Source organism: Diadema antillarum, unplaced genomic scaffold, assembly GCF_040938485.1.
Source record: "Diadema antillarum isolate AM-2024a unplaced genomic scaffold, OU_Dant_1.0 seq00000443_RagTag, whole genome shotgun sequence".
Lineage (NCBI taxonomy): Eukaryota > Metazoa > Echinodermata > Echinoidea > Diadematoida > Diadematidae > Diadema > Diadema antillarum.
The window spans coordinates 229441-254426 of record NW_027271418.1 but is presented as its reverse complement, the minus strand read 5'-3'; the positions used below and the strand labels follow the sequence as shown (position 1 = coordinate 254426).

At 39.0% G+C, this 24986-nt stretch overlaps 1 protein-coding gene across 1 annotated transcript; it reads right to left on the bottom strand.

The window, feature by feature from the left end:
* Positions 1-86: 86 nt before the first annotated feature.
* Positions 87-15884, bottom strand: LOC139732699 (aqualysin-1-like). Its single transcript, XM_071643552.1, has 8 exons — positions 15777-15884; positions 15043-15165; positions 13418-13553; positions 11901-12010; positions 6797-6935; positions 4707-4891; positions 769-955; positions 87-202 (listed from the first exon to the last, which is right to left on the bottom strand). Exons 1-8 carry the CDS (start codon positions 15882-15884, stop codon positions 87-89), a joined length of 1104 nt encoding a protein of 367 aa, XP_071499653.1.
* Between the last annotated feature and the right edge of the window lie 9102 nt (positions 15885-24986).

Here is a 24986-nt window from a genome sequence, read left to right as displayed (position 1 = left end):
TTATCATTAATTGCTAAGGTTAAACTGGCTACGGAGTCGGATAGTGCAGGATGCAAAGAATTATACAAATTAGTTTTCTAGTCACCTTAGACGTAGAGCAGTTTGTTTGGAGAACCGCTCTCGATGTTTGAAAGCTTGCCCTCAGTTGCTTGACCCAAGATAGTGTTCCAAGAGTTCCGTCCGCCGATCAGTGCAAGCGCACCTGTAGATTTAAGAGACCCATATATTAAACAAATTATGTTCACCATTAGTCTACAGCTTTAGTAGTAAGCGAATGAATCATGATAAATGCACTCAGACATATTGCACTCACAGCTTACCTTTTTATAAGCAGTAGGCCCTACATTTGTATTTTGTCATGTCCATGCACTGAGTACGTTCATTTTGTGTCACAATTTTTTAAAACTAAATTCAAGCGTATAAACAAACAAATAAAAGAACCGTTGACTTACAAGTACTATTTTGATCCCAAGCAAGGCGTTTTACGTCATTACATGTTTCCTTCGTCTCATTATTATATACCGCCCGGATTTAACTTTATATATGAAATGATTTGCATTCGCCATCAGAGTCGGGAAATAATTCTATCACGAAATTATTAATTATTCATTGCTTTATATACTTTGCTTTTTTCATTTTAAAATGGTACGACAGTAAAATTAATTTAACTACATTAAGCAATACGTGCTGCAAAATAATATTAAAAACTAAAAATATCTTACCATATATATGAGTCACTATAGAATAAACACCATATCCCTAACGTACCTGCAACGTGGGGGGTCGCCATGGACGTTCGGGAGATGGTGCTGGTGGCTCTGTCGCTTGTGTACCAAGTGGAGGTGATATCCTCACCAGGAGCGAAGATATCGACGCAGGAGCCGTAGTTGGAGCCTTGCCAGGGATTCCAGTACCAGCGGCCGTCTTCGTCATTGGTGGCTCCCACGGTGATTGCCTTTGTACGAGTGAGTCAAGAAATTGATATGGTATTTCTACATATTTCACAGAAAAGTATCTGACCAGATGGGTATTCCAGACAAGATGTTGGAAGGACCTCCACCCCCACGTTCTTACTCAAATGATATCAATTCACGTTATAAGAGTCAATGTATTTTAAGATGTACGCATCACATAGTACGCACGCACTGTGTCTATTCACCAATCACTGGTGGGTTATGATGTATATCAATGAAACGGTGGTCATACAAATCCTACAATTTCAAATAATCAAAACGCATGCATTTTAGATTTCGTTCCTCAGTCATGATGAAAAGAGCACAATTAAAGGACACGTTCACCCAAACATATGTGAATACAGCAATATTAGTTGAAGACATCAGTGAAAGTTTGAGGAAAATCTGACAATCCATTCAAAAGTTATGAATAGTTAAACAGTTGTGTTATGGATACATGTGTATTGTATTATGATTTCTGGGCACTTTATCGTTCCGCGGAGGAATCCTGTGGAAGAGCGTGAAGTTCCAGTGGTCAGCCGCATGCCAGTCTGCGTTTGACCAAGTGAAGGCAATCATGTCGAGTGGTCCTGTGTTGGCAGCGCCGAACTTCACAAAAGGCTTCAGCCTAGCTGTCGATGCCAGCGATGTCGGAGCAGGCACCGTGTTGATGCAAGCTGATGACGATGGAGTGAACCGACCGGTCTGCTACTTCTCAAAGAAATTTAACGCGCACCAGCGGAGGTATTCTACCGTTGAGAAGGAGACCCTAGCGTTAATTCTTTCGCTCAGCCATTTTGATGTCTACGTGGGCAGCACAACTCAACCCGTTGTTGTGTGGACTGATCACAACCCACTGACATTCGTCAACAGAATGAGAAACAAAAACCAGAGACTGATGCGATGGAGTTTAATCCTACAGGAGTATAACCTTGACATTAGGTACATTCGCGGAAAGGAAAACATTGTCGCGGACACACTCTCCCGTGCTTAATTGAGACATCTCGATATTTTGTCTTGTTGCCAGATGCAACAATTGTGCAAATGTATTTTATGTTTTGAACACTTTAAACAGGTGTAATTTGTTTTGCAAGTACACAGGACAGTGTGTGTACGTCATGTATATGTATGTATCTTGCATACACTATAATTGTGATGCCAACAGCATGAATGGCACTTTGAATGTGTAAATAACAACAGGGAAGTATCTTCAGACATGTTTGTGTTAATAAGGAAACACAGCAAACTATAATTGTGCTTGAGTCACTCTCCAAAAGAAGACATTATGAAGGCTGTTTTAAGTTACGCTGGCCATCAACAGTTGTCAAGAATATGAGTTGTTGGTAAAATAACTTCAAACAGGTAGTGTTGCTGTTTGGATAGAGAATTTTATGTATCGAGTAATGTACATGTACAGGTATTGGTTAAATTTGTTGTGGCATACACCCTAAGTTTATTGGATGTTGCCTTTCGGATTTAATTAGCATGTATACTGTATTAGGTACAGAAATTATATAGTTATACATGTACATAGCTTTTGCTCATTGTTATACAAGTAGTTCAATCATTGCCTTGGCGAAGGTGTCCAGTATTTCACAGTTGATCCAATATTCTTGCGGTCGGCTACACGTCACTTCCGGTTGACTGGAGTGAAAACAAACAGCTTGCAATTTTTAGCGCTAAAGCCTGCATAATGCGCATACTGCATGCTGTGCATGTGCGACGCGTATAATTTATGTGCAACTCTACGCATACATGGGGACTGTTTTTACATTTCATTATTCATTTTGTCATTTGTGCCATCATTCATGCATCATGCATCATGTCTTGCCAGCAATATTCTAATAATCTAGATCCTGTCGATCGATCGGTCCCGGTATTTTGCCAAGTTGAAGGCAGTCGGACTGGACCTGTGCCCGTATGAAATCGCGGCAGGACTCTGGATCAACGACCCGACAAAATGGCCAGATGTGCAGTAGAACCTCTTTGAGTAGGCCCTACCCCGATATCTACGCTTACTTAGTACCTCATAGAAACTTCAGGTAGGTCTACAGGCGTAACGTTAGTACTGTAGTAGGCTTAGGGTAGGGCCTAATTTAGGGTAGGCCTAGGGCCTAATCCTGCCGCCCGCACAGCTACAGTAGTACAGCTTGCGCTAGCGCTATGCTCGCGGGGGGGGGGGGGGGGGGGCGCCCCGGCAGAAAACACGTACAGCGTTACCACTCCAGGCTCACGCGACTGTTTGTTTTCACTCCACCGCTATCCATGACCCTGTGACACGCAAAATACCCGGATGTCCGACCATGAGCTATGAGAATACCAACAGGTATGTATTTAAGCGAACTGTGTTATACAGGGATGCATACAGGTATACACACAGGTTATCATCGGGGATATCTCATTCAGGTTCATTTGATGCTTTGTTAGGTAGGTCATACTCTTGGTGTTTTGTATGTTGACAGGCAAGTTTTCAGAAACATAATTAGGGTATATGACATTTGTTGATATCTGGACATTTCAATAGATGCTGACACAACGTCTACAGGTATATGCAAGTCACATATGGAATATGATGTTTTGGTTTTAGGTTGTAATATGATTACAACAGTTGGATTATATGCAGTTGCTTGTGGAAGAGATGACGTGATTAAATAATCGTTGTACACAGGTTAATCATTTGATAATGACAGTGTAAAAATTGACTTATGTTGCATGTGTGTTCTAACGAGGAAACCACATGATTTTGGTACAAGTGTATCGTTTGTACTGTATGCATGACATGATTGCATAAAGGTTAAGGTGTTGAGAAAGTTAACATCGCAGTATTCAGTGTTGCACAACTACATGCAATTCCAGTATGCTGTAACTCACAAGCAGCAGTAACTTACGAGAGTGTAAGACTGGCACATGTTGAATGGTACTAAAGTCGTACATGTTTTATCACAGGTTGTGATGATGATATAGCCATAGCATACTTTTTTTATGTGTTCTTATGATAATGCAACCATGGTAGACTCATGGATTTATAAGAGTGAATTGGAAGAGGAATGTACAATACTGTACTGTTCCAAAATATTGTGCCAAGGTAAGAGTCCATTTGTGTTAAAACGTTAAATGCACTCTTTTAGGGGGGAAGTGTTATGGATACATGTGCATTGTATTATCATTTCTGGGCACTTTATCGTTCCGCGGAGGAATATGTAAATAAAGGAGTTCGACAAGATGACCGAGATCGACCAAACACCTTGTTTGAGAGTCTGGGTATTTTGGTGGTTATGATGGTTCGTTAGGCCAAAGTTAACCTCCCGTAACAGTTGTTAAAAGTTTCTGTGCAGCCATTGCTGGATGAGAAGACTACTAGTGAGTTTGTGATGTCACGTATGTACAACGATATAGAAAATATGAAAAGAATTCCACAAAATTTCTTTTATTACGAAGAGTACACACTACCCCGATTTGTTACTGACATATGTTAAGGATAATATTGTTCACCGTGCTTTCTGAAAAAGTATACGAAAACGTATTGAATTTTGTTTATATCATGTTCTTTATAAATCGTTGTCCTGCAATCATCGCAGTACAGTGACATCCCAAACTGTAGTCGTCTCCTCATCCAGCGATGGCGGCACTGAAACTTTTAAAGATGTATAACTTTTGAAAGGACTGCCGATTTTCCACAAACGTTCACAGGTGTGTCTACTCAATCCACACAGCTAATTGGGTGAACTTGTCCTTTAATTCTGGTGTACTTACGTCAGAAACCCGAGCAGGCGAGCCGTTGCATGCATCTGTATTCTCATTGCCAGCAGCGACGACGGCGAAAATGTTTTTAGCCATCATATCTTCAACTGCGTTGTCCATCATAATGGACGTTCCTCCGCCGAGAGACATGGAAGCAATATCGTACGAATTGCCGTTTTTCGTTACGTAGTCGACCCCTATTGAGAGAGCGTTTCAGTTTGTGGCGATTTACTTTCATGATAACGACACTCCCTCAACACTACGCATAACATCTCACGATTTTTTTTTTAATATTTCTATTACTGTTATTTTTCTTTTGCCTTCAGGCAGGCAGGTGAGCGAATTCTAGCAGGAATTGGTAATCATTATAAAGTGGACCAGCAGATGACAATTTTGCTTTGCTTTATTTTGCTTTGTTTTGTTTTGGCGGGGTATTCGTCAAGACTGCAGGTGCTTTCGAAGATCTGTGGGCTCTTCTTTATTTCAATTTCAATTTCAATTTATTTTCATATATTTCTTGAAAATGACACAGGAAAAAAATGCAATCATACGACACCAAAATGACAAAATATAGCTTGCTTAGTTGTAGGTCCCAGGATAAAAATCAGATATAGGGAATATAGGACAGATATCTGTTTTGACTGACGGAAAATGATTGAAAAAACAAAAACAAAATGAAACCCAACAACCCTGAAACAAATATTCTTAAGAAAATACAGAGAAGCCAAGTGATGTAGCAATATCGGTAAAACATTATTAATAGTAAAAATGGTTTCACCTGGCATTACTATTTTTCAAAATTGGAAATTGGATATGAAACTGGAAAGTTGCGTATGCTGGCTCATTTTAATGTGGTTGTTGTTGTTTTTTTTTTGTGTGTCCCATTGATTTGGTTTCAAAGTCAGAATCTCATGTTAAGTAACCTGAACGTCCAAATATATAATAATAATGATAATGAATAATATTTATATATATAGCGCTTAATACATGTACTGATGTTTCTAAGAGCATCAATCCGGAAAAAGAAAAAAAAAAGAAAGTATAACATAAAAGTAAAATACAGCATTACGTACATATTATGATACAACGACAGCAACAACAACAACAGAATTAAGGTTGTGTAAACAGATAAGAATGTAAAGAGGGAGTTTATTCCAAAGAAGTGGGGAAATAACAGAAAAGGCCCTATCACCATTACGGGTACAGGTGCGGGGACCACGTGATAACTGGCGAGTGGTGTAAGAACGGAGAACGGAGAGAATATAAAGTCAATACTTCGACTGATGGATTGTAAGTTTCAAAACAAGAGACTCAAACTATTTTTTCAGTTTCAGTTTCAGTAAGTTTTATTTCGCCACTTTTTTAAGGTATGAAAATGATATGAAATATAAAAAAGATCAGTACATGATAATATTAGAAATATTCACAACGAATGAAAACATAAACAAGAGTTATCATTACAAATATATGATAATGTGAATGATACGCACGTGATATATTTCACGGCATATCTTAAAGTATTCTGGTGGTAGAGGCATTTATCGATAAGCAAATCACTTGACTTGGACAATAGCCCTTACATATTACGGCTTGTAGCATTTTTTTTTCTCTCCCTCTCTCTTTCTCTCTCAGAAAACATATAAACACATAGAACAGATAACGTAATATTTTCAAGTATTTTCAACGTCATTTGACCGGAAAGGTCGATACAAGGTGCATATAACACGACAACACCGAGAATAATAGACAAGAATAAGGGGGTACCCGAATAGGAAAAGTAGAGAGAAGAGAAAAGAAAAAAGGAAGAAAAGAGATAGTATACTGCAGTGTACAGAGTTGGGAGCTTTATAGAGGAGAACAAAACCAACTAATATTATCCCCTTCCCCCCCCCCCTCAAAAAAAAATCATATTCTAAACTATAACAATTTACAATAAACCAATTAATATTAGAATTGGGGGGGGGGGAATGATTTGGTAAGCATAATCTGTAAATCGAGTAATACATTGGGAGAATCATTCTATCGGAAGGATGATTGAAAACATTGTAAAGATAGTTCGACACTATTATGTTGCTGAATTATGGAAGATTTGGTTTATTTACCGTCTATAACACCAGACGTGGCTCCAGTTCCTTCACATCCCAGAACTTTGATTCCTTTGATGGTGACGCTTGGGGCAACTCCGTAGGTGCTGGAGCCTACCGTACCAGCGCAGTGAGTCCCGTGCCCATTGCAGTCCTCCTGATCAATTAAAAAAAATAAATAAATAAAACTTTGAAGATTTTACCAAAGAGAACATGCGCAGAAGATAATAACTCTCTTAAATCAAGAAAAATGCATGTGTTGTTGTAGTGTATATTGCCAAATCATCGCTAAAGCAATTTCATTTGCGAAATACAAGTACTTTACAAGAAAAAGCAAACAATAATATTAGGCAGGTTTACTGTGCTTTGTAATCTATTTTTCCCTATTTGTCGCACATTGTTTCAGAGTAAACATGGACAGTAACAGTTAAGACGACATGCTTGTCTCGACATTCAGGGGCGTTACATGAGTGGCCGCAGTGTCCGCTTGAGTAATTATCAACCTCGTGACGCAAAATTTATCTTTGTTTGAGGTTTGCTGCTCCCCATCATTGGTGTTTATTCAAGGGCAGTTGAGTCTGAAAAGACACCTCAGCCAAATAGGACCGAAATGAGGGAAACGGTTCTTTTCTCGGTGACGATGCACGATTATACAATCGTCATTGTCCAAACGTCTGAATGTACTCATTTAAGCGGGGTTCCCACTATCACGATTGGCGCCACGATTGAAATCGTGGTCTTAATCGTGCAGCAAGCGTGATGGTCTTATCAGATTGTATCAGATCTTAAGGTCAATCGTGGCAATCGCGTTAATCGTAGGAAAATTTTGGACGGTTCAAAAATTTTCTACGATTAACACGATTAGTTTTTGATCGTGATCATCGCATCACATCGTCTGGGATCGTATCCAAACGCAGCAAATCTCTTCTAATCGTGCTTCTTAATCGTGTTGATCGGGATCGACTTTTTCACTTCACTTCCGCTTATTATTATAATTATTTTTTGCCCATTTGCCCTTATTACTCATAAATTAATTTATTTTGTATTCTGATAGGTGGTAGCCTGCATCTTTAGATTATTATTTCCAAATGGTAAATTGTATGACAGTGTGGGGTTTAATTGTCGTAATTCTTAAGGTACATTATCAAAATCATTTTTTAATGATTTCATAAAATGAAAGTTGTATTACAGATTTTAGATGTTTTCATACATTATGTTAATGATGCTTTCATTAATGAGTTGTTATTATCATTATACAGATACACAAAACAGGATATGGGATAACTTTTTAAATTTTGTAACGAAAACAAAAAATGAGCAAAAATAAAATGGCAATTGTATGTCTGCACGTATTGACTAACGTCAGTACAAAGATGAGAATAGTTTAATGAATCGTGCTTAAATGGGTACATATCAAAGGCAAATGGTTAATTTTTAAAAGTATATTACAGATTTTTTTTTTTTTTTTTTTTTGGGGGGGTGCAGTATCCTGCTGTTTGTGTATTGTACATAGTAATTAAGAGTTGTTGTTTCATCAGCCATCGTTTGACCCCATTACATCTATTTTGACACTTTTCAATGTCTTTTTTTTTTGTATGTTTGGTAGAGCATAATTTTAGACAAATGGTTATTTTCAACTCTCATTATTACTGCAAATGTAAAGGTGACCATTGTCGTGGATGTGAGATCACCCGTATGATTATGACAGTGAAGATCACTCTTATTATTTTTCACAGTTAGTAATGTAGCAATATACCCCAGCGAAATAATTTTGCGTAAAACCTCCTTTTTTTGTTAAAAAGTGACATCATTTTGATTAGGGAGTCACTTTTCTGTTATGTGTGTGTATCAGTTATGTTAAACATTGTTAAGTAAAACACTTAAATCAAGCCGAATAAACCAAACTTTTAATAACCCATGAGATAAAGACATTTTGAAATAAAAAGGCATATGATACATACACTTTGCGAATGTGAAATCGAACACATGTCATAAGCAATACTATCCATTCGGCCAACTTTCTTATATCAAGCGTATATAACACATAATACTATCTTACATAACATTCAAAATGATCCCATCCTCTTTCTTAGCTTCCATTTCATCATATAATTATTTTCTTCATATATTGGAGAGAAAGGTCATTTTGTCTTGCTGGGTTTTTTTTTTCTGGGGAAGACGGGTAATCATCTGATCTTATGTATTTGGGTTCGTTATTTCATTCTTTTTTGTGAGGGGGGAGGATGAGCATGTCGATTTAATAATCTATTAATTTCTTTACGTTTAATATTAGACGAGGGAATATCTGAGGTTATGACTGGCCTGGGTGCTGCTTTCTCTCTGATAACATAATCGTCATTAGCAATACAGCAAACGTTACGTTGTCATCATCGTCAACCTGTCAGCCTTGCCATCATCAATGGTTGTGGATATAATTAATAGGCCTAATCACTCTGCATAATTTAAGGGAAACAATGAAATCCATCGTCAGCCGGACTATAATATTCCCATTCGGGTCCAATCGCGCCTTAAATGGGGGTCGCTTCTGATCCCGATCGTAAAAGATATCGTATCTTATCTCAGCAGCCCGTATTGGTTCGCGGTATTCGTATTGGAACGTATCAGTACGTTGCTGCACGTACCAGATCGGGGATCCTCATCGTAATGGTCATGTTAGATCGGTACCAATCGTGAACTCAATCAGGACAATCCTGTCGGATCGTATTTGAACGGCAGACCAGATCGTGACAGATCGTATCGCTTGAAATAGACTAATCGTGACCATATCGCATCCAAGCGTACCAACACGTATTGACTCGCATAACCTCGTATCCAAACGTGAAATTTCAGACGAGTTCAACAAATTTTCCACGATCAGTTACGAATGTCCAATCGTGGCGTTCGCAATGGATCGCACGATAGTGGGAACCCCGCTTTAGATGCACATAATCAGGTGGCGGTGGTGAACATTGGATCAAAGAAAGACCTCCGTTCATAGTCCATATCTGTAGTAGGTCCATGGTGAAACTAGGCTCTTACAAAGTGCAACCGCCATCCCTCAGTCCATCAATCCAGAAAAGTACACATCATGCAAAGAATAATATGTTTATCGATCTATCATATTTCTACATGTGAAAAAAAAAATAATGTGATTGTTCGTCAAAGCGGTGCGATATCTATTATATAAATGTAATGGGGGAGAGCGGGGAGAAGTGGGACATAATTTCAAGTTCGCCAATTTTCTTCTTATATCTTTTTATAGAAGAGATGATTACATTTCCTTTCGGGCTTGCATGAAGGTTTGTATGGTAGGTTACATAAAGAGCCATAAGCTGGCTCTGTTCTCAATTTCAATTTCAATTTCAATTTCAATCTCAATTTCAATTTCAATTTCTCAGCTGGCGCTGTTCTCAATTTTCTGCAGTTAATGAAAAGAAAAAAAAAAAACCTTATTTTGGGGGAGAAATTGACCCCACCCGTGGGTCAAGTGGGACAACGGCAAGGGAGAAATGGGACGGTGAGGGTAAAGTGGGACATCTTATAGAAATTTCAAAGTTGGAAGGCGTAATGAAACATTGGTAATGAAAACAGTCAAACATGCTTTAAAATGATCTTTATTTCAACAAAACAAGTTTGAACAACATGTTTGAAAATCTGAACTGCTTTTGTTTCCTGAACTGTATACACCTTTATTGGTCTTTGCATTTTTTTTTCAGAGTCCATCAACTGTGAATTTGGGTAATAAATATTGTTTGATTTAGCTTTCATCTTAAGGTGTCTGTTTGTTTTGTATGAATTCCAAATACATGTAACGGTATTATGAGGGACAAATGGGACACGCTGTCCCAACTGTCCCTCACATGACATACATAGGCCTACATAGTAGGACTACTCAGTAACCATGCAGGCATTTGTCAAAAACAAGTTATATTAGTTGCATATTAATAAGGCTCACCACCACCTTAAATTGTGCCCTTGAAATCATGAATACAAAGACAACAGGTTAATTAACCTGATTTAAAAAATATATATATCATATTTTGGGGAAAATTTTCGATAGCAATTTGTACTTACTTAGAATTTGCCGAACTGCATGGCTCTTTATTGTAGATATTGCCAATCGCTGATTGGTTGAACAGTTTTTTGATTCAGAAAACGTGTCCCACTTGACCCGCGTCCCAACTCACCCCGCTCTCCCCTGGATATTAATTTTGTTCTACTTTTCGACACATGCGTTTCACACTTCATGATTTGTCATTCGTCATACTGTAACTATGAATAATTAGGCGTTTTCACATCAGCCCGATTATTCGAAATAGCGCGATATTTTCTGACTTGGGAAATTAACCCGATCACGAAATAGCGCGCTATTTGATAATGTGAACACAAATTAGCGCGCTAATTGTATTGCTCTGATCGAGAAAACTTCTAGAGTTCAGCTCGGGAAATTTCTGAAATAGCGGGATAACATAGCGAACTAGCGCGCTATTTGATAATGTGGAAATCGCCTCAAGAAATTAGCGCGATGCATTCCATCATGCCTAGCGTGTGTGACCCGAAAGCGTGCGCGCTACTGATACCCGACACTGTTTGCGCATGCTCAGCTGTCGAATTAGCTCGAAAAAATTTCGGGCTAATTCTCTTCGGGCTGATGTGAATAGGAAATGAAATAGCGCACTAATTTGCGATCGCGAAAAATATCTCGAGCTTGGATTTTTATCGGGCTGATGTGAAAACGCTTAATGAGCAAGTCAATTCATAGATTCTAGGATAGGAATCTACTCCATACAAGCATTTTTTTTTCTAAGTACATTTTTTCATATTTCCCATGAATTCATTATCTTATTTGTATATATTTGACAGTGTGCACATTTAAATCTTTATTATGTTTACATGTAATTTGCAGAACGTTGTATGTGCAACAATAAAACCAAACCAAACCAGGGAGCTGGGAGGTAGGTCTTGTAGATGAGTGATTAAAATACCATTGACTTTTACTATAATGATTGTTTCATAAGGTTCAAGTCAATTGAGCTCACGTTCGCGTCAACCCCTCCTGTCCCGCTTTGTATTTAAAAGCAGTTTCACATCTTGAATAATCAACACGAGTGGGTTTACTTGCATTTTGTCCATCGCCGGCGCAGTTCTCCACTTGCTCAGCGCGGGTACCAAACTCGTTATGAGAGGCGCGTACGCCAGTGTCTATAACCCATACAGTTCTACCCGAGCCACCTGTTTGGAATTGAATATAGGAATATAGGTTTTCAATAGGAATTGAAACAGGAATAAGTTATCTGAAGTTGAGGTTCAATAGTGATTGAGCGTACAAGACAGTGTTTTACCACTTTCTACGAAGAAGGGAGTGGTTCAATGCTGAAATAGCCATCACATATCTGAGATATACCATGCCTAGAATCAGCGTATTTCTTTTCTATATTTTTGAGTATATAATATATATATATATATATATATATATATATATATATATATATAATATGATATGTATATATATATATATATATATATATATATATATGTATATACAATATGATATTTATAGAATATATATATATATATATATATATATATATCATATACATATTTAATGATTGCTGGCCATACGAAATAGCATGCATCAAAAGATAGTGAAATGATTGGACTGAAAAACCTACGAGAACAGGGATATCCTGAATGAACCAATTTGTTATAAATGGGTATACAAACTCTATCCCTTCTTACTGTAATACAGTGCACTCCCGTTATAGCGAATACAGTCATAACGAAATTACGGTTACAAGGAAGTAAAAATTTAGGTCGCAACATCATCTCCTCTATGTATGTTATTTTTTTATTTGTTCAGTTATCACGAGGTTTCAATATAACGGAAAAAAAATAATTGCTGGTCCCGAGGACTTCGTTATACCGGTAGTCCACTGTAACGCCTATAAATTCGTGCATTGCCATGAACGTAAGGTACTATCATTGTATTACACGTACTATCCTTACTGCTTCAGCAAACACCCCAACATTATGATAAAAAATATGTAACAAGAATTCTATCGACACGAGATCTAGTTTACCGTTAATATGGTGCCGAAATTACCTAACCCTGATGCATTAACAAATGATAATAGTAATAATGATAACTCGAGAAGCACGAGAAAAAGACAAAAGAAAAGACGGATGGTACTGTAAACTATATCCCTGCAACCATGGAAAGATATGGAAGTATTATGGCTGGGTAATACATTTTTACGGCGTAAACCCATTGGAAGTCCCGCCCCCAAAAAGGCAACAGTGATCTTTTAACCAAATGCAAAGTGCAACGTGTATGCACAGATTATGCAATGTGCTCTACACCCAAGAAAACGGGTGCACGTCGCGAGACCAACACCCACGAATCATTTATACAGCCCGCACGTGTCATACCGCCTATGAGCTCGAAACTTAACAAACACAAGCCGACGAGACCGACACATTTAGCCCCGTGTTGTGATATCAAACTCGTGGGCTGTTTTTACCTAGTGTCGAACTCACGGGCCTTATTTGCCTAGTGTCGAATTCATGGGCTGTATGACACGTGGGCTGTATGACTCGTGGGTGTCGGTCTCGTGGGATGACCCCTACAAAACTACTTACCACCTTGGGTGCTAGGGCTGTAGATACCGTTCAAGGGGAGGCCTGTCTGGTCGATACGGTCGAGACCCCACGTAACGCCCATAGCACGGACAACGCCATCTTCCTCGATGTAATCTACGGCGGGAAGTCGACGCACCTGCACATCAGTGAAGGTTTCGACATAATTATGTTACGTACAACTGTAATGGGGCAGTTTTGCGGAGCAATTTCGAAGAAAAATTATGAAGGCATACTTTTGTTTTTCTATGAGCTCACAAGTACACAATAAACACACACCCACACACACACACACAGAGATGGACAAATGGAATTTATATCTCATGTGTGTGTGTGTGTGTGTGTGTGTGTGCGCGCACGTGCGGGTGTACGTAACTATCCAAAAAAGAGACATTGCAATTACGGTTATTGTCAATTATAAACATTCTATAGATCCGGGAAATTAAATTAACATAGCAGTTGAAGTCAGAATCAAAAGAAGAAAATAAAATATGATAAATTTCTTTATGGTTTACGCCATGCCACCAACATTTCTGTATGCAATAATATTTACAAATCATTCTTATGGAAATTACAAAGAGTGGGTTGTTTTGCATACAAGCACGCACTATTTTGTAAGAAAACCAAAAAAAAAACCAAAAAAAAAAACTTATTAACACGCAGAATTTTACTTTGGCAAAACAGAAGCCATAATTATGTTCGAAATTAGGCCAACTAATAATTACTAATAGCTTGCAGCTATAACTCTGATATAATATGTTTTTAGTAATCCAGCATTTGTTCTTTGTTTACGTTTTCGCTAGAAACAAACCCATGTCGTCTATCCGTAACAGAGTTTTATGAAAACAGATATAATGAGTCGTAAATATTGTTCTTGTGTTTTATAATGCTCATACACTCTGAAAATGGAGGATACAAATTAATCACGATCAAGGTCACCTGGATCTGTTCCAACAGATCTAATGCCAAATTCAATTCAATAGTTTTCAATTCAACAGTTCATTTATTTCCATTATCAAATATGAAAAAAAAGAATATGTGATTCAAAGCGGTACAAGTTGTCGATTTGTCTTCCATTCGTCTGCAGAATAAGGGCATTTTTTTCAAATACAATATAAAGTATATGCACGAATGATGTCATAAATTAACAGTAGTCACAACAGTGGAAAATATTGGTCCTAAATGATTTATTTCTAATTATGATTCATTAAAAAAACAACAACAGATATGGAAAAGAAAAGAGCATTAGAGCGGTGAGATTTCAAACTGCTTTTTTTTTTTAAAGGAAATCACGTGTCTTTAGCCACTGTTGTGACGACATGCTATGTGGCTGATACAATAATGCACACAAAAGCACAAACACACACACACACACACACGAAAGAATACACAGAAAAACAAGCGTTAGCCATCGAAAATTGTGTCATCGCTTTGTCTTCGCATAATTGTAATGATAATGATAATTATAATAGTATTGATAATAATGATAGTAATAACAACAATAATAATAGTAATAATGATAATGATAATAATAATGATAATAATAATGATAATAATAATAATAATAATAATAATAATAATAATAGGAAGAAGAAGAAGAAGAAGAAGAAGAAGAAGTGAATTCTTACAAGATCGAGAACTCGGTCCGTAAGTTCGACAGCAAATCCGTGAACGACACGTCTGTAGATTGAACCAACTCGACCTCCACTAGTTCGAACTGATGACGCAGCGATGTCGAGATCATAGCCGCCCTGTCAAATGATTACATCACATGCAGTGGTAGATAATTGACGAGACTCTGTGCTGGCTGTAGACTCATTTACTCCCTTACGATCAAAATTAATGTCATCATAATTCATTCCACTTTGAAAAAACGTAGCGCGGCCCTGCCCCTTAGCTACCATCGTGAAATGTTCAAGTCTGGTGAAGTTTGTTTCCGTATGATATTTCTGTAGTGGTAGCTTTTTAAGAAAAGAGTTGAATTCTTTTATGTTGCATTTATGAATGAATGTCCAATTCAGCCCAAAGATTGGGATCAAGTACAGTGTAGCCGGATTATGCTGTGAATAAAAGAAAACCAACTTTGAGTATCACTGCATGATCACAGATAGAGGAAAAAAAGGTGGACAAGAAAGTGATAATTATAAAGTTTATAACAGCCAAGTGAAAAAAATGGACATTCTCTTTAAAGAAAGAAAAAAGTACAAACCAATGAGGAGTCAAATAGTTATCACAAATTCATCGCACACCAACATCAACGGAGCAAGTCTTCTGAATTCCCACACAGAATATCAGAAAAAAAAGAAGATACCATACACCATTAAAAGAAAAAGACTTCTGCCCAGTGTCACCGCTCACTTACCTTAATTTTGACGATGTATTTTCCCGGGATGGGCTCCTTCTGCCGATAGAGAGGGGCCAGTTCGGCCGAGGCCACGGCCACGAAGAGAAGAGCAATGAAGGCACGCATCTTGAGTGTTTTGCACTGCAGAGAAGTTAGACCGGAGAGAGGTTTTGTTTGTTGTTGTTTGTTTGTTTGTTTGTTTGTTTGTTTCATTTTCCATCTAAGAAGATGGATACCCCATATCCAGCTGTACTATAGCTATTCGTGAGGGGGGGGGGGGGGATCCGTTTAGATGTGAGACGGGACCGCTCCACCGGGCTATATGCACCCTGCTCTTTGTCATGAGTTAAGCCACGGTCACAAAAGTTGGTACGAGTGATGCGTTCGTACGAATGCCACCGATCGTACGAATTCTGGAGTTCGTACAAAGATTCGTAGATGGGGAGCAGATTCTTTCGTCCTTCTTACGTATGAACGCAGTTCAATTAGCAAGAACAACTTAATACCTTTTAGAGAAACGAAATGATTTTCAGTTATACAATGGCCCTAGAATTCGTATGTTTGTCGTAAGAATGCCTTGAGTTATTCTTTCGTCAGACTTACGGCCATCTTACGGTCTTTTTTTTTTTTGGTCGTAAGATGGTCGTACGTGCAACTCACGGCCTTCTCAAGTCATTCGTAAAAAGGTTTTGGAATGTTTTTTTTTTTTTTTACATTTTGTCTGGTTGTTAAAAAGACGCTGCCGTGTCCTGTCGAATATTCTGTAACAGTTGAAAGTTTTATACATCAAGATGGCAGTAGTACCAAGGGGACTACAACTGCAGCTGCTTTTGAAAGTAGAGGAGGAGGAGGAAGAAAAGATCGAGTGGTTGTAGCGGTCCCATATTTTAAAGAGATGCTTTCTGGTCGAACACCTAGAACAGAGTGAGGATTGGAACTTCGCGCATTTGGATTTTTACCCACTAAATCTCAACAGTTGCACAAATTGTGTACCTACGCCTTACGAGTCCCTTACGAACGCCTGACAAAGTCGAAGCCGTACCAATCTCCGTTCGTAAGACATTCTTATACGAAAGACGTAAGAGCGCTCTATGAACGACTTAAGGCGTTCTTACAGTCATCGTAAAAATTTAAGGCTTCTAGAATATTGTCTCTCGACCCTACAAAATCTTGCGTAGTTCTGACGATGTTCGTACGGCGGTCCTAAGAAGAGAGGGTTTCATACGAAGTAAAAAAAAAAAAGAAATCTTGGACAAGACCATCGACCAGGCTACGAACTTGATTTGATTTGATTTTATTTTATTGTTCCACATTTCAAAACATCAAACATGATACGATCGATTGAACATAAGATTGAGCATAGCGTCGTAAATTACAAAAAATACAAGAGAAGACAATTTAACAAACATGAAATGTGGGGACCTACTAAAAAGCAAAGCTTGTAATGTATAGGTCCCTGTATATATGAAAGTGTTGGTCTTCTTGAACAACCTAGAAACGAAAACTATGAAAGGAAGGAAAGGGACGTAAAAGAAAAGAGAGCAAAAAGAGCAAAGGAAAGGAATAGAATATACGAAAGCATAGCGAAATACAAAGTAGCCACCTGTAACGCGTTAACAAGACTCCTTGTCACCCGAGCAACACAGTTACGTAACTGTAAGAATGCGCAAAAACGCACATGATACATAATGATTCATTAATTCAATTAATAGCCTTGACATAAATGACTCAGTAAAAAAAAACAAAAGGCAACCATGGAATACATATGATAAACAACGAATCTGATAAAGAAGAGGGAGTTCAAATAAAATTGCATGTTGTATTATTAGATATAAGCCTGCACAAGGGATTTTTTTAGTTTACGTTTAAAACAGTTCAATGACAACGATTCAATAATGTCGGAGTCAAGGCTATTCCAGAATGTTGGACCTGTATGTACTATTGTTTTAAGAGCAAATGCAGTTCTCACGGGAGAAAAGTGAAATGAATTTTCCTGTCTTGTAGGGTAGGAATGTATAACTTTATTTTTTACAGACATGGGAGTGAAAGCATAAGGTAATTCGTCTTTAGTTAACTGGTACATAAATATCCCAAGGGAGTAAGAATATACATCAAAAATCTTTAAGAGGTTATTACTTTTGAACAGAGGGCTTGTCGGTGCTAAATAATTGGTACAATTGATAATCCTTACAGCTCGCTTTTGTATTCTAAAGATAGACTCCAGGCGTATTTTGGAACAATTCCCCCAGGCCAGTATGCTATAATGAAGATACGGCAATAACAAAGTCGAATATAAGGTACGTAATATATATGTGGGGAAAACATGCTTAAGCTTCTGCATAACACCCAAATTTCTTGATAATAACTTACATAAATGATTTGTTTGTTCTTGCCAAGATAATTTACAATCAATTAAAAGACCAAGAAATTTAACTGAATTTGTCTGTTGTAAGTTTACTCCTGTGATTGAAATTGAGCCAGGTAAACAAGTGATTGTATTACTAAACACCATAAAATTAGTTTTGTTTAGATTTAGAGATAGTTTGTTACTTTGAATCCAGTCATTGACGTGATTCAACTCAGAGTTAAGCATATCAAGTAACTCAGTAGGATTTTTGTGCGTCAAAAAAAGACTCCAATCGTCCGCAAACAAGAGGAAAGAAAGGAGTGCTGACGACCTGGGCAAATCATTTATGTACACAATAAAAAGAAGTGGTCCCAAAAGGGAGCCTTGTGGAACACCACACGTTATATTTGCTGTGCTTGAATCAGAATCATTAATGTGTACAAATTGTGATCGATTTGTGAGGTAATCTCTGAACCACTCCAAGGCGCTGCCACGAATCCCGTAATGAGACAGTTTGTACAGTAATATTTCATGATCAATTGTGTCGAACGCCTTGGAGTGGTCCAGAAAAACTCCAACAGTGTGAGATTTAGCTTCGATAGCTTGAACAACTTTATCTATTAACAACAAAACAGCGTGAGTAGTCGAATGTTTTTTGCGAAAACCAAATTGAGTGTCTACTAAGATATCATGGTCATTTAAAAACTTGATAGTTCGGGAGTAGACAACTTTTTCAAGTACTTTGGAGAATGATGATAAAAGAGATATAGGTCTATAATTGCCCATGTCGTCCTGTCTGCCTTTCTTAAAAACAGGAATAATCTTGGCAACTTTCATTTTACTAGGAAAAACACCAGTCATTAAAGACAAATTGAATACATGGGTCAAAGGTGCGGCTACTTCATAAATGATTTGTTTAAGAAGAAACATTGAAATACCATCATGGCCTGAGCTTTGTTTAGCTTTAAAATTATTTACAATATCAATGACATCCAATGCATCTACGGGCGTGAAAAATATAGAACTAGGATTGGGATTCACAAGAAATGAATGAAATGTTTTTTCCGTTAAAGGAATATTTCTGGCCAAATTTGACCCAATATTTACAAAATACGTGTTGAATGCTTCAGCAATACCACGGGAGTCATCAATTATCGTTCCATTTTGTATTATTTTATCAATTCCCAGTTTCTTTCCATCATTCTTTTTTAATACATCATTTATAACTTTCCAAGTAGACTTGATATCATTTTTATGGATTTGAAATTGTGCAGAAAAATAATCTTACGAAATAATCTTACTTACGAACGGTTTACGAACGCTGGTTTCGTACGGCCTTCTTACGAAGATCTTACAAAATTGTCTAAGAATCGTTCGCACGGCGTTCGTAGCAGTTCTTGATGGTATTTGTGACCGAGCAATAAATCAAGCGGGATAATTGATATTACGTAACGGGGTTGTGACTTTCTCACATTCAATTTAATTCAAGTTCTTTTTAACACATTCATGAAACAACACAATGGATGCAGAAAACACACTGACACAGTCACAATCATACAACCCTCTGCATGCAGGGCATAGAAGAAGAAGAAGAAATGCAAATGGAAAAGGAGAATTATAAAAGGGAAAGGGCACAACAGGAAGGCTGATTGCCTTAAAGTCGGACGCCGATGAAAAAATAATTCATTCAGATTAACCAGGGAGGTGTCACCTCCCTGGATTAACATAATATACACACATTTACATTATGAGATGACACATCGTTTTACACGTGGCAAGATCATGGCACGTTATGTAAATCTAATGAATACAACTTATATCTCTTCTTGAATTGATTTAGTGAAGAGATAGTTCTTACTTATGATTATGGTATGTCATTCCATACCAAAGGACGTCTATACACACGGGTGCTCTTATACACAGGATCTCATTTTATGTCCTATCAGAGGAACAGAGTGTTCCCCTGATAGGGAGAGGAACACTCTGGTCGGTACTCTCTGATAGAGAGCACCGTCCCCTCTTACTATAGGGGACGGTAATATGATTACACACAACATTGCTCAGTGAGACTCGGGGAATCGAACCCGGGTCCTTTGGATCTGAAGGCAGACGCGCTACCGACTGAGCCAAAGTTATGAGGTCTAGGTCTAATTGTTTAGACCTAGACCAAGACCTTATACAAGAGGTAACAAGTGCTTTATGAGAATCCCTTCCCGCTTGGTGATTTAGTGTGGAGTATTTATGATTTTGATGTGATTTGCATATACTAGGTGTTACAAAAAGTATTTCCCACTTTTGATCCTTAATAGTTTGAAAATTATATATCAGCTAACATTGTCACTGATGATATGAGTAGTAGCTGACTAGTGTCCTATTATGTTTGGAGGTGAATGTGAAAACATAAATCAGTTTCATTAAATCCATGATTAACTTTAAAATTTGGTGCCAGATTTTGGTCAAATTTTAATCCTCCGTAAAAAAAAAAGAATGAACTTTACACGGGAACAAAATGTGTTTGTGAGTGTGTGATTACAATTTTTTACCCTGAACAATGGACATAATTACCACCTATTCAGAGCTCTGTTGACCATTATTATATGCTTCTGGTCTCTTGCTCCAAGGCAAATGAATGTTTTATTCATGATGGATTGCCCTGGGCACTGCTAGTCTGAATTCATGGTAAAGGGTAAAATGCAGTCACATGAATATGTATGCATGCCACCGGCGTAAATCCGTACTGAGGAGTGGGGGGATGATCGGCGATAGCCACCATCACCACGATTACAAGCCCATATAACCGGGGGGGGGGGGGGGGGGGAGAAGCTTGCCCCCCCCCCCCCCCACACACACACACACTTTACAGGGATCAATTAATGTCCCACTCTTTTCCATGCAAAGTGGGAGGGAAGTGGCAGCAAAAATATGAAGACTTTTTGTTCTTGTTTTTATTTGTTTGTTTTTTGTTTTTTTTTTTTTGCTTGTCAGCCGACTTTCGGCGGAAAAATCAGACCTTAAAAGTATGAAGACTTTTTTTGTTGTTGTTTCTCTTGTCTTTTGATGTTCTTTCTTCTTGACTGACAGGCGATTTAGACAACCCCCCCCCCCCCCCTTTCAAAAACGTAGCGTAACCCTGAATAATGCCCAAATAAATTCGATAAAATGCTAATATGGATATCCTTTTTTTTTTGTATTTAGTAGATATTTTCCTGTAGCTATTAATAGTATTCTTCAATTTTCTTTAAGCAATCATCCCAGGGGCATCGTTCCGTTTTAATGATGGGGTGTAGGGGAGGGACTTTGAGTTTGAATATCTGTGCGAGGGAGCGGAGCGGCCTAGCAGGGGGAGGGTGTGGGAAGGGGGTATCCCCCTCCCACACAAGGAAAATTTGGCATTTTCAGACCTGAAATTCAGCGATCTGGTGTACACTTTTGGTGAAAATTGGGATTTTTTTCCTATAAAAAGAGTAAGAAAACAGATATTCATAGATAATTGAATGACTACATCGTGGTATTCAGCTCTTGCTCCGCTTGTGCGACATCACTGTGAAAGCCTACTAAATAGTGGGGCCTATCACCGGCGTAGCCAGGATTTGATCTTAGGGGGAGCGGTTAGATGCGAGGGAGCGATGCGAGCGAGGGGGGAGGGTGTGGGGGGGGGGTGTCCCCTTCCCACAGTGAGAACTTTTTGCATATTGATGTTGCAAATGGTGCAATTTGATGCATTTTTTTGCGTGTTTTATCGACTTGAAACAGTCCAACATGTTTAAGGTAGCAGTACATTTTATGTAGATTATCATTGAACAATTTTGCTTATAAAATGGTATCATTTCGAGAAACTTCTTGTAGTAATTCTTACACTGAAGATCATGAACGCGATCATGAATTTTGACATTGTACAGTCTAAAAACGGCCGTTTGTAGCTATATCATTTCGCTTAGGACATTAAGGGGGGCGCACCGGGCGCAATTACTAGCAGCAACATCAGGAGAATGACATAACGATTAAATGCGAGCAAGCGAAGCGAGCGAGCTTGAAAATTTTGACATTTTACAGTCCCCAAACTGCCATTTGTAGCTATATTTTTTTTCGCTTTGAAAATTAAAGAGGTGGGGGGGGGGGTTCGCACCGGGCGCAACTGCTGGCAATTACCTGGCAACATCAGGAGAATGGCATGACGATTAAATGCGAGCGAGCGAAGCGAACGAGCTTGAAAATTTTGATATTGTACAGTCCAAAAACGGCCGCTTGTAGCTATATTTTTTCGCTTTGAAAACAGAGTGGGGGGGGGGGGCGCACAGGGCCCAACTGCTGGCAATTACCCGGCAGCAACATCAGGAGAATGGCATAGCGATTAAATGCGAGCGAACGAAGCAAGCGAGCTTGAAAATTTTGATATTGTAGTCCAAAAACGGCCGCTTGTAGCTATATTTTTTCGCTTTGAAAATTAAGGGGGGGGGGGTGCACCGGGCGCAACTGCTGGCAATTACCCGGCAGCAACGTCAGTAGAATGGCATGACGATTAAATGCGAGCGAGCGAAGCAAGCGAGCTTGAAAATTTTGAGATTGTACAGTCCCAAAACTGCCGTTTGTAGCTGTACTCTTTTCGCTTAGGAAATTAAGGGGGGTGGGGGCGCACCGGGCGCAACTGCTGGCAATTGCTGACAGCAACTTCAGGAGAATGACATAACGATTAAATGCGAGCGAGCGAAGCGAGCGAGCTTGAAAATTTTGACATTTTACAGTCCCCAAACTGCCATTTGTAGCTATATTTTTTTCGCTTTGAAAATTAAAGGGGGGGGGGGGTTCGCACCGGGCGCAACTGCTGGCAATTACCCGGCAACATCAGGAGAATGGCATGACGATTAAATGCGAGCGAGCGAAGCAAGCGAGCTTGAAAATTTTGAGATTGTACAGTCCAAAAACTGCCGTTTATAGCTGTACTCTTTTCGCTTAGGAAATTATGGGGGGTGGGGGCGCACCGGGCGCAACTGCTGGCAATTGCTGACAGCAACATCAGGAGAATGACATAACGATTAAATGCGAGTGAGCGAAGCGAGCGAGCTTGAAAATTTTGATATTTTACAGTCCAAAAACTGCCGTTTGTAGCTGTACTTTTTTCGCTTAGGAAATTAAGGGTGATAGGGGCGCACCGGGCGCAACTGCTGGCAATTACTGGCAGCAACAAATATCACATTTATGATGTAATCTGGGGAATTTTCAATCCCAGAAGTGTATACTATTTTTTAGGGGGGGGGGAACCCCTCCGTTAATTGAAAGTATCTAGATATCTCCTCCCACCCAAGGAACATTTGCATTTCTTTAAACTGAAGTAACAGACCTGGTGCACACTTTAGATGAAACATTTTGAAATCTGTCGATCTAAAGTGTATTAAGTAGAAATGACTGAACGGGGAGGGTATGGGAGGGGTTAAGCCTATTCCACTCTTACGCGAGGGAGATTTAGTATTTTCAGAATTGAAATTGAGCCTTTTTTGGGTGAAATATTTAGACAGCTTTTTATCAAAAAAGTAAGAACATTTCCACATCTCGGGAGTTACGAGGAGGAGCAAAATGATCTGTTTGTTCCCAATACTATTATGGGGAACCATCCCCCTCCTCTCCAGCGACGCCTCTGCATATGAGGGAGCTTTAGTATAAAGTGAAAGATCCGCTGCACACTCTTTGATAAATATAAGGAAATAAAACGTCAATCTCAAAAGTGTACAAAGTCTATCGAAAGGGACCCAGTAGCGGATCTTTTGCATATTCATGATTGCAATTCAGCGATCCGGTGCATTTGGCGTTACTTGTCCAATTTTCCATAAAGAAAGTTCGAGATTTGTCCTCATCTCGGGAATTGCTAGGAGGACAAATGATTTGTCTGCCCCCAACATTTCCGTAGGGGCGGGGCAAATGCCCCTTTGCCTCCCCCACCCCCCCCCCCCCCCCGAGATAGATTCGACGCCCCTGATCATCCCTACGTGAGTGCCCATAGATGTATCAGAGTCATCATCGTTTCAGGAATGATGCAGGAAATGGAGGGGGGGTTCAATTATGGCGGTATAGTTTTTGTTATTGTTTGTTTGTTTGTTTTCGTACATAATTTGCAGATGGTCCCGAGTTGCTCGCTTCATAGCATGTTTACATGTAAGCCTATGCTATTTGACGCTGTCAACGTCTGGACCATACCTTATGTCGATATTACTTTCTTCGCGAGCGAGCGAAGCGAGCGAGCGCTTGAGAAAATTATGTATACATTATCCTTCAAGATAGAATACTGTTCAGCTCTGTTACCTGTCTGAAGGCGGGCGTACGAACGTCATGCAATATGACAAAAATGATACAATCACATTTCTGCTTCCTCCATTTTTTCCCTCAAATTTCAGGGGGGGGGGGGATGATTGTACAGGCCATCCCCCCTCCTCCATTTCAGGGGGGATATATCCCCCCCCCATCCCCCCCGGGATTTACGCCCATGATGCATGCACATGTCCCCATGCGTTATAGAGGTTAAGGACCTCTTCGCAGAGGCCTCGCTGTTGTGATGTGCGCATTGCATGATGGGATATAAAAACTCGAGATTCTAAACCCGACCATTCACACGTACCGGTGCGGGACAAATTAGCGCGCTAATTGAGGCATTAGCGCAAGATTTCTTGGGATTAGCATCACGATGCTGATCGCGCTAATTTTCGGGGGGGGGGGGTTGTGTCCACACATGCAAAAAAAAAAAAAAAAACTCGAGATACCGATCGCGATGCAAATCTCGAGATTTGTATCCCGCCAAGGAGGTACTTGCCTAGTACCTCCTTGATCCCGCTAATTTCAAGATAAATAAAAACTAGCCGTGCAAACCCTGGCCATTTTCTGGGTATTAACCA